This window comes from Urtica dioica, chromosome 5, assembly GCF_054948205.1.
Source record: "Urtica dioica subsp. dioica isolate 48M chromosome 5, U.dioica_male_clone48M_v1_H2, whole genome shotgun sequence".
NCBI classification, from domain to species: Eukaryota; Viridiplantae; Streptophyta; class Magnoliopsida; order Rosales; family Urticaceae; genus Urtica; species Urtica dioica.
The window spans coordinates 35,460,862-35,472,161 of record NC_142760.1 but is presented as its reverse complement, the minus strand read 5'-3'; the positions used below and the strand labels follow the sequence as shown (position 1 = coordinate 35,472,161).

Below are 11,300 nucleotides of genomic sequence, written 5' to 3'. Positions count from 1 at the left end.
TTTATGACAAGATTCCCCGAGTTGAGAAGAGTGACGCTGATGCAGGGCAAACCGGGCTACAGTTTTCGGAAAATTGGGGTCTCCAAAACTGACAAAGAAGTAGTGTTTTTTTTAGTGAAAACGTCCTTCTAAACAGGACCCACATAGTGGGGTCTCGTGATTTAAGCCTGACGTTTGGGCTATCAAAATGGACGGTTTAGTTTCTGCCCGATTTTGCAAATCTTCAGTTTTTATTTTTAATTTTCGAGGTATTAATGTGTGTTGAATTGTATTTATTTCCTAATTACATTCATCATTATTTGGTATGTAAAAGGTCTCAAGATGCACTATAAATCTTGGTGACTTGTTTTGTAAAAGAGAGATTATGAATGAAAAAAAAAATTAAAACCTTTGTGTTTTTATCCCCAAATTCGTGTGTTCTTGTGAGGACCCAATCTGATGCCCGAGACCTAGTATTCGTGAACGAATCAATAGGTGGAGGAAGGTTCTTCGATTGGGTATTCGTGCGTCGAATTAATAATCGTAGTCCATTTATCTCATCAACAAAAATCCCGCTGCATCGCCGTGATTATTTATCCTTTCCACCACCTCCCCCTGCATCAGTTTGGTATCAGAGCCGTAGACGATCGTGAATCATGGAGATTTTTGCTGGATTGATTGACGATGAGTCACACGTGTTCAAGATTGATGTCGAAGAAAAAGAATATTTCTTTGATCCAATCGGTGATCCTATCTACGATGAAAGCGACAATGAAGAAGAAATAATTGGTGAGCAATTGAGCAGTCCAACTTTTTATGAAGAACAAGAAGATGACGAAGAAAAACAAGAAGTCGTGAAGATAGCTATCGCTCCAACGATTAATAGTCATGCCGATCGAGCCCATGATGACTTCGTTGATGTGTCTTTTTTGTTTGAAGTGGTGTTTCGATCATCAGAATTCAAGAATACCATCATCCTCTTTCCACACCACCTAAAGATGCATCGAATTCGAGGACGAATTCTGTCCGACATGAGGAGAATGATGCAGGGCAAAACCGGGCTACAGTTTTCGAAAAATTGGGATCTCCGAAATGGATAAAGAAGTAATATTTTTAGTGGAAATGTCTTTCTAAACAAGACCCACATAGTGGGGTCTCATGATTTAAGCCTAATTACGATGTTTGGGCTATCAAAATGGACAGTTTAGTTTCTGCCCGATTTTGCAACTCTTCAGTTTTTATTTTTAATTTTCGAGGTATTAATGTGTGTTGAATTGTATTTATTTTCTAATTACATTCATCATTTTTTGGTATGTAAAAGATTTCAAGATGCACTATAAATCTTGGTGACTTATTTTGTAAAAGAGAGATTGTGAATGAATAAAAAAAAAAAATTTAAACCTTTGTGTTTTTATCCCCAAATTCGTGTGTTCTTGTGAGGACCCGATTTGATGCCCGAGACCTAGTATTCGTGAACGAAAAATAAGTGGAGGAAGGTTCTTCGATTGGGTATTCGTGCGTCGAATCAACAATCGTAGTCCATTTATCTCATCAACAAAAATCCCGCTGCATCGCCGTGATTATTTATCCTTTCCACCACCTCCCCCTGCATCAGACGCTAGCGGTGCCCGTCGCAGGGTTTCCCGAGTTTATGGTGAAAGAGGATCCACTTTCATCTCTTATCACCAAATACCCGTCCCGTGTGAAATTCAAATATCCTGAGGTGTCATTCAATGGATTTTCTCAGTTCGCTACCCAAACCATCTTGTTTTCATTACTGTCCATGCATATGACTGCCAAATAGCGATTGCTCGAGTGGACGGGATTGAAAAATCCCAACTGGAAGAACTTGTTTGGAGACTCCAATAACTGCCAGTCTTTTAGGATTTCACCGGGAATCAGTGTGTCAGCTGCGTTTAAAAGTTGATGATGAACAAACAGCAAAAGGAAAGCCAGAGAGCTAGCAATTGCAGATTCAATCCTCATTCTGATATGTCACACAATGTTGTAAATCCTGCTTCTCTATTGGGTGTTACATGAAACAATTGATAGTGCATATATCTTCGGTTGTCAACTCCATTATATTACACTCTAATGATTAAGTGTTTACATCATTCCTTATGGACTTGGTAAGAGCATGTTGCTTGTGCTAATGCTTTGTCGTCGTCATAGCTTATTTTACTTTTATTTTCTTTTATACTGTAATTCCTGATTTCCACCAGGAACAACACTTTGTTTATGTATTTATTTTGTTTTTGTTTTTGACATAGGTATACTACTGGAAAACCATTTTTTTATTGACATTAATTCTTTTTTTGTCATTATATATATTCAAATTTGATTTAGCTTATAAAACTAGACATCATGTTTGCAGATGTGTTGATTATGTCAAGGAGTAGAGGAAAAATGGAGTAGGAACGGTCTTAGAGCGACCAGTATTTGTATACGAGAAAAGAGCATTTCATGTTTTTGTTCTGTTTCTATGATAGGCATGATTCCTATTTAAATGTTAAAATAATTTGTTTGATAGAGAACGAACGCATGGTGAGACGGAGAATTAGAGACTAGTCAGCGTTTCTAAGTAGCGCTACAAGTTGCTATTATCCTATACAGAAAGTCAAACAATCTTAAATTAATGCCTAAAAAATATGATAGCTTGTCATGAAAAATAAAAGAAACTCAGTTAAGAAGAATAAAAATATAACGCACATATGAAATTTTCTTTATCAAGAATAGTAGGAGTTAGTTAAAATAGCATCACATATGCATCATGGCATCAGCGATGTGATATTTATTTGCAAGTTGAAAAAATTGGTTGACTTCCAGTCTCATGATGAGAGGTTTATCAAATTTCATCTTCTTCAACAGCACAATGTATTTCTATGCCAAATTTTAAAGATCATTGCTTGTCTAAATGAATTAATTTCTCGTTGTTAAGTCCTTTAATCTTTTCTTACGCCTTTAACACGGAAAATAGCCGCCTCGCTGCCGTGAAGCATAGACGCCGTATATTTGAGTTATTTGATTAGATGTATTAACAATGTACTAACTGAGATGTCAATATGCTATGGAAATGCAATAAAAGAGATCTTAAAGTGCTAACTTAGCATGAAAGGCGTACGATAATAAACAACGACATTAGAAGCGACAATCCGCTTCTAATATCGCTTCTAAATATTTTCCACTATTTTCAGTAACATTCCACGGGACTAGAGCATCAATATTGAAAATTTGATGTCTAGCACGTAATCTTAAATATTTTATGAAATTATGATTCTGTATACTTTTCCATGTTTGAGGTCGCACATCTCGTGTAAAACCCATAGTTCGTGATCCGGGCTGGGTGCTCGTACGTTACGAGGCTAGTGACTCGGCGCAAACATTTTATACCTGAGCTACGGCGATTGGCAGTGGGTTTTGGCTAAGGGAGAAGCACGATGGCTGCTTCTATGTTAAGCACTGTACAAATGTTACGTATTTAGACATTAGATGTTTTATTTATGTAAATTAGACCATTTAAGTATGAAATTAAGCTATTTAAATTTTGCAATTACTATTTTTAACTATGCATTTTTATTATTACAATTTAAGAGTATTAATTAAGCAATTAGGTTTAATTATTTTGTTCCAGAATTGTCTCTAGACTTATTAATAAATGGGTCTCTCTTTTATCAATGAAAGTAGACTCAAACCAAATAATTTAATATCTCTCATGATCCAGAGTCAGTACGGTAAGTTCTTGGTTTTGTTCTTCAATATTGATGATATATAGTACCTTAATTAAATTATTAGTTCCTTAAAAAAAGAATAATTAAATTATACTAGAAGTAAATCTTCATGAAGTTTCATAATCGGAGATTGCAGGAGCAGAGCAATAAGAGCAGACTTATAGTGATTGTCATAGTGTCGTGTTGAAATACGACACTCCTATGCAAAAACTGGCTTTGCATGTGTTCTTTCGTAAAACAAATGGTGTCTCATTACCGGTGTTTTTCTGTTCACAAAAAAACTCTCAAACAGTATTAAGAACAAGTATGAAAAGCATCACTCATGCCATAATTCTCAAAATAAGTACACAAGCGATGGGGTTTGGAGTGCTATCGGGCGTATGTGGTTGAAATTGTGACACCATTTACTGAAGAAGAGCTTAAATTGGGTGGCTGATCACTATGATTTACAGTGCGTCTTGGTTCCGGAACAATACCGGCATCACTGCCGATAAGCATAGACAGAACATCTGACATGTTTGGTCGATCTGATGCGGTCTCTTGTACGCACAACAACGCTATTTGAACATATTTTTCAAATTCAAATTCCGGGAAATATGTTTCTTCCAATATTGGATCCATCAGCTCCAAACTCCTTCCTTCTTTCCACAAATTCCAAGCCTGCGTTTATAGGATTCCACATCATAGAAAGTTGGTTTTTAAGATGAGATATCATGATACTTAACAACTTCAAACCAAAGAATAAGATAATGCGAATTTGAGGATAATCCTTACAAGTTGTGTCAAGTTTAGAGACTGATTTGATTGATAGAATCCAGAGTTTCTCCTGCCGCTTATAATTTCGAGCATCATGACTCCGAAGCTAAAAACATCAGATTTCACAGAAAAGAGACCGTCCATAGCGTACTCCGGAGACATGTAACCACTGTATAATTTTCGTGTACGTAGAATATAATTAGTTATATATATATATATATATATATATATATATGAATTCTGGTGTATTAATGATCTCCATATAATATAGAATATGTATTGAATTTACTATGTTCCAACGATCCGGTTTGTGTTTGCACGAGATTCGTTCTCCCCAAAGATTTTTGCTGTTCCAAAATCTGATATTTTTGGATTCATATTGTTGTCTAGCAAGATGTTACTGGTTTTGAGATCTCTGTGGATAATCTTCAATCTTGAGAACTGGTGAAGATATAGAAGCCCTTGAGATATCCCTCCAATGATCTTCATCCGTAGTTTCCAATCAAGCAAAACTCGCTTTGTTTCATCTACAACATAAAAATAAAAAATAAAAAATTTACACTAACCTTTTAGATATAATAATTAGAAGAACAAAAAAAAAAAAAAAAATCGTAAAGGGTATGTGACAAACCGAAAAGGAAAGTGTCTAAGCTTTTGTTTGGAAGATACTCATAAACTAACAATTTCTCTTCTCCTTTGATGCAACAACCGTATAGCCTAACAAGATTTCTATGTTGCACTTTCGATATCAACACAACTTCATTTTTGAATTCCTCGGTTCCTTGAGCAGATCTTTCGGAAAGTCTTTTCACAGCAATCTCTTTCCCGTCAACCAACTTTCCCTGCAAAGGTAACCATAAAACTTTAATGAAATTTAAATTCAATGCAATGAAATTTGTTGTGGAGTTTACTTATACCTTAAAGACTGGCCCAAAACCACCTTGACCGAGTTTATTTTCCTCAGAGAAGTAATGTGTGGCGGTCTCTATGGTAGAAAAGCCGAACAGAGGTAATTCGTGATCTGTATTTCCTTTAAGCATTAAATTGTGCGATCCACTTCCATCCATGGCTGCTATACTAGTTCCTAATTCTGCAAGATATTTCTGTGTGTCTCTACCCACTCGGTTTTCACTACTCCCCAATGTCCCTGTAGATTTAATAATATAGCGAAACAACACTATTAAGCTCATGCTCTGCTTTACTCTAGATCTTGAACGAGTTTTGAAAAGTATAATACCTTTAGAAAAGCAGTATTTTCGTAGGATGTAGTATAATGAAATGGCTAGACCAAGAAGACCCAAGGAAGTAACAACAGCAATAACTACTAGTTGTTGTCGATTCTTCTTCACTGGTGTTCCTTGAAGAACTAAAGATGGTGCTACAGTAATTACATAATATTCAGAGAAAATGTATTAAAAAAAAAAAAACCTATACATACCGAAGTTTTCTTTCTATAGAGCAGTTTGATTTGAAACTTGTTAGATTCCATCAGCAGGTTGATTGGGATATATATTTTCTGACCGGACAAAATTACATATATATTTTTTTATGCTAAAAGCTTTACCCTCTTTTGCTTAGCGCTAAAGACGTTCCATTCCATATTGGGATGTATTATTTCCATCCAAATTATACATGGAAAGGAAACAAAAATGAGATAAAAATATATGAAAAAATATATTACCAAATAAGCTTGATTTATATAAACTTATTTTACCTTTAGGGTGAGGCGGAGTGTGCGATTGATCTGGGCCTTTTTTTCCCTCTTTTTCCGTAGCGTTACGGACGTAAATGCGCTCCGAGAATTCTAACGGACGTAAATCTAATTGATATGCTTTAGAGATCTTGCAGCCGGATCCATCGGGCGAATAAGAAGCATAAGCCGTACAAGAGCAGTCATTCCGACATTCCTGTTCGCAGTCACTCAGACTCGTATTGAAGTTTCCAAAACCATACCAAGCAGTCATCGATCCGAATGCTTCAACGAATTTATCTCCGGCACTACATTTTGAGGCTTTCTGCTCTATACAGCCTTCAGAGTTATATTCCTTGTGTTCATTGTCACAGACCACAGCAGGGCCGAGTGAAGAACTGTCTTTATTTGCATAGAAGAAACGGACATTCCCGGTAGAATTGATCTCAAGCCATGAATAATTATAACCAATAACACTGTATGAGAAGTAGCATTCATTTTCATTTGAGATGTAACTGAACTTGATTAGTTCATCGTGTCTACCTAAAAACGGCACTGCACGTAGTTTGGTGTTGTTTGGGTTGACGCCAGTAATCTGATGACTAGCGTTCCAGGTCCGGCTGCGCCAGTAAGGAATCCCTCTTCGCCGAACTTCGAGTTGTTTTGTGTTGTTTGGGTTGATGCCGAGTGTGAAAGCACCGGCGGATGGAACTCCCAGGCCGACCCACGATGTGTAGAATCGTTTCTGAGGTTGACTTAGACTCTTCAAGTCAAACAAGCCGATCTTCATGCCGGGGAGAATCCTGTCCGTCGGATGATCGAAACTCTGCCACACGACCTCTTCACCGGATTTTAGGACCAGATTTCCCGAGTCGAGAAGCGCGAGAGTCTTATTCGGATGCATCGCAGGTTCTCTTGAGTTGATGGTGAAAGAGGCTCCTCTTTCTTGCCTGATCACCAAGTAGCCATCGCGGGTGAAATCCAGATATCCAGAGGTGTCGTTCAATGGATTTTCTCTGTTCGCCACCCAAACCATCTTGTCTTGAGGATAAAATGGGTTATCTATGTTAGAGAATTGAATTGCCAGATAGCGGTTGCTTGACTGAAGAGGATTGAAGAATCCTAACTTGAAGAATTTGTTTGGAGACTCCAAGACCTCCCAGTCTCTGAGGACTTGCCCAGAAGCTATAGTGTCTGTTGCACTTGAAACATGGATGAAAAGAAACAGCCAAACAAAGGCCAAGCAAGAAAGAAGAGCCAAACGGCTATCAACACTCAGACTCTCGCCTCTCATTTTACGATTTGTGATGCAACGACTCAATTGTTTGTGATCTCTAAAGACTTGGTGATTCTGTTACGAAGGTATGTTTCGCTTCCTGGCAATTTCCTGCAGTGTTTCAGACCCCACACGGCTCCGTATATTTGCAAGTATTTTTTAATAATAAGCTAAATTTCATATTAGTTTATCATGTCACATGAGCAACTCAAACTACAACTCATTTAAGCTATAACCATTTCCAATGATAAACTAATATTTCTCTTATTACTTGAATATATTTTACATGTAAATAATATTTTTTCTAATTTTTATTGGTTAAAAAAAATGGGGTCCATTAGTTTTGCTAAGCTAATGATTAAACAATTTGCTCTATAGAGCTACTTTGCTAAGCTAAATCAATAGCTAATATGCAAAACGATTGTTAAGCAAGTAGCTTACAACTTTTGTTATTTACTAGCAAGTCCTTACCATTGTTAAACAAATGATCATTAAAGATTGCTATTATGTTGACGAAACACTAAATTATATTATAAGGTAGAAAATGTTTTGACATTTGATATCATCACTCCAATAATAGTAATTGACATTTGATGACAGAGGAGAAGTTTCGTAGTTAGCCCAAGAGATTTCTTACGTATTTGTCAATGATAACTACGTTTACCCGGTCTCCACTTCATAGTTGACTTGGAAGTCTCCGCATGTGCGGACCCCGCGTGGTCTATATTGAATTCTTTTTAAAGGAAATTTCTCACGGCCACAGACATACCAAGATCCCAGAACAGCCATTCAAACAAATAACTGTCCTAAAATGAAAATGAGAAGCAAAACAAATAGATAAGAACGATAAGGGACCATTCGGCCGAATGGTAAAGAATATTAAATTGCATATTCGAGCAAGATGCAAATTAAATAATAAATAATACTATTACTAACCGCACTACAAGGATTATATAGTAAATAACATAATCGATTACAGGGAAATTATTAGCATATATATATATTAGACATTATTATTATTATTATATTTAAGATTATTTATCTTTTCATTTATTTCTCTTTTTGTTGTATTAGGGTTATATATACCCAGATTATTGTATTTCTCTTCTATGCAATTCATTATTCAGACTTTCTCTTTTTCTCTGAATCCCTAAATCTTCATGGTGTCAGAGCCGTCTTCTCCACTCATGGCTTTTGTTGATTGATTGACGAAAGTTCGTATACCAAGCACGGTGTTCGCGGATCGAGCTACGTTTTTCGTCTGTATCGTTGGTATTTTCACCTCATTTTCTTGATTTTTGGATGTCGTAATTGGTTGAGTGATTGTCCCGTTCATCATTTTGTGCTATTTGGATGTGTTATTGATTGCGTTTTTGGATTTCAATTTAGGGGTTTCTCTCTGTTTGTTTGGATTTCGTTTTTGGAGTGTTTGGATTTGTGTTTTTCGATATGACGGGTCATAGAGATGATTCCCTTCAGGCAATTGATGTTCAACTAGATGACAAAAATTACTCATATTTGAGTTACGTTATGAGGAATTTTTTGCGTGGAAAATCGACGTGGAGTTATGTGATGGGTGTGCGTCGTAAGCTTTCCAATGAGAAGGCTGAAGATTTTGCAACTTCGGTTGATGCTTGGGAGGCTAACAACGCGAAAATTTTCACGTGGATTAACAATTATGTTACCCACTCGATTGGTGCTCAGTTGGCGAAGTACGAGACTGCGAAAGAGGTCTGAGGAGACTCTATACTCAGTCTAATTTTTCCAAACAGTATCAGTTGGAGATGGATATTCGTGCGCTTCGGCAAACGGTTTGAGTATTCAAGAGTTCTATTCTTCTATGTCCTCGTTGGGGGATCAGTTGTCATTTACTGAGTCAGTTGAATTGAGGGCAGTGGTGGCTTACATCTCTCGGCGTGAAGAGCAGCGATTGGTTCAGTTCCTAATGGCCTTTCATGACGACTTTGAGGGATTGCGTGGTGCGATTCTTCACCGCAGCCTTCTTCCTTCTGTTGATTCTGTGGTCAACGAGCTGCTGGCCGAAGAGGTTCCTCACAAGTCCAAGATTGACAAGGAGAGTCCATCACCCGCGGTGTCTGCAGTCCTTGCTGCCCCGTACCGTTCTCCTGTTGATAGTACGCCCAGGTCATCACTCCCTCTGGATAAATGTGTCTTCTGTAAAGATAAGGGACATTGGAAGGCTCAGTGTCCGAAGTTAAGCAGGAACAGAGCACAACAGCATCAGCAACAACAACCCCACCCCAGCCTCAATCTCGCCCGACGGCTCCGTGGGCACCCCCCCCCCCCCCCCGTCCGACGGCTCCATGGGCACCTCGTGCACCAGCTCCGTGGACACCTCGTCCGACACCTCCGTGGGCACCTCCGCCCACCAATGACGTTGTTGCCCCATCTGTGGACCCGTACATGTTTGAGCAGTTCCTTGCCTTTCATCCTCATGTCATGTCAGACTCTTCCTCTAAAGGTTTGTAGTAGTCCATCCTCCATTTGGATACTTGATTCGGGTGCCTCCAACCATATGTCCCCTCATTTTTCATCTTTTGTGTCTTTGTCCCCTTACTCGTCCATACCCATTATGACCGCCGATGGTACCCCTATGCCATCAGAGGGTTTTGGTTCTGCTGTTACATCTCATATTTCCATTGGATGTCTACTATTCCTAGTCTTGCTTTAAATCTTATGTCTGTTAGTCAATTGACAGATTTGGTTTCATAGTCACTTTTTCTTCTTCATCTTATTATATTTAGGATCCGCGATCTCAGATGGTGATTGGGACAGGCCGTAAGTAGGGAGGACTCTATGTCTTGGATGAAATTAAAGTAACGAATGTGGCTGCCTCTAGTGTGGATTTATCTTCTTTTCGTTTGAGTCATTTGTCGTCTGACTTTTATTTGTGGCATTCTCGTTTGGGTCATGTTTCAGCTTCTCGTTTGCCTTTTTGGGTTTCTACGGGAGTTTTAGGAAATTTGAACTCCCAGGATATTTATGATTGTAGTAGTTGTAAACTTGAAAAATTTTCAGCTTTACCTTTTATTAAGAATTCAGGGCAGCTGGGGAGTTAAGCGAGCTGGTTTATTGAGCGAGCTGAGGAGTTAAGCGAGCTGGTTTATTGAGCGAGCTGGTTTATTGAGGAGCTGTTTTTATTTGTGTTTATTGTTTTACTGTTTTAACCTTACTTAGCTTTTATAAGTAAAGGTGTTTTGGTCTTTTGTTTCTCTATCTGTTGTTGCCTTTCTTTATATGCGTTTGTACTTTCAAATTTCAAATTAATGAGAATTCCTTTTTCTTCTTCCGCGTCTCAATTCTCTCTGAAAAATTTTCCCCAATTTTCCTCAAGTCCGATTCAGTTCTTGAAATGGTATCAGAGCGACTTTCGCTTCTCTGAGACTGATCGGAATTTCTGTGCATTCTCTTCCTTTTTCATTGGTTTCTTCACTGAGCTTCGACAATGTCGACTGAGGAATCTTTGACCGAAGGAATGTCGGCGATTGGAAATGTTTCACGGAAAACTTCGATCGGCGAAGTCATTGATCCGTATTTTCTGCATCATTCAGATTCTTCGGGGATGATCTTGGTTACTCAACCAATGAATGGCGAGAACTATCATTCTTGGAGCCGATCAATGAAGATGGCGCTTTCGATCAAGAACAAGCTTGGATTCATCGATGGCTCAATTGAAAAACCAGATGGATCTAACCTCAATCTTCTCAACGCTTGGCAAAGAAACAATAACATCGTCATTAGCTGGATCCTCAATTGTTGTACTAAAGAAATTGCTTCGAGTATTGTCATCAGCGACTCAACAATGGACATTTGGAAGGATCTTCAAGAGAGGTATGAGCAGAGTAATGGT

The 11,300-nt window shown here is 38.1% G+C and overlaps 1 protein-coding gene across 1 annotated transcript; it reads right to left on the bottom strand.

The window, feature by feature from the left end:
- Window positions 1-3,852: 3,852 nt before the first annotated feature.
- Window positions 3,853-7,482, bottom strand: LOC149398114 (G-type lectin S-receptor-like serine/threonine-protein kinase At1g67520). Its single transcript, XM_089613959.1, has 7 exons — window positions 6,178-7,482; window positions 5,701-5,841; window positions 5,381-5,610; window positions 5,095-5,305; window positions 4,753-4,990; window positions 4,482-4,632; window positions 3,853-4,367 (listed from the first exon to the last, which is right to left on the bottom strand). Exons 1-7 carry the CDS (start codon window positions 7,445-7,447, stop codon window positions 4,077-4,079), a joined length of 2,532 nt encoding a protein of 843 aa, XP_089470085.1. The 5' UTR covers window positions 7,448-7,482; the 3' UTR covers window positions 3,853-4,076.
- Window positions 7,483-11,300: the final 3,818 nt, after the last annotated feature.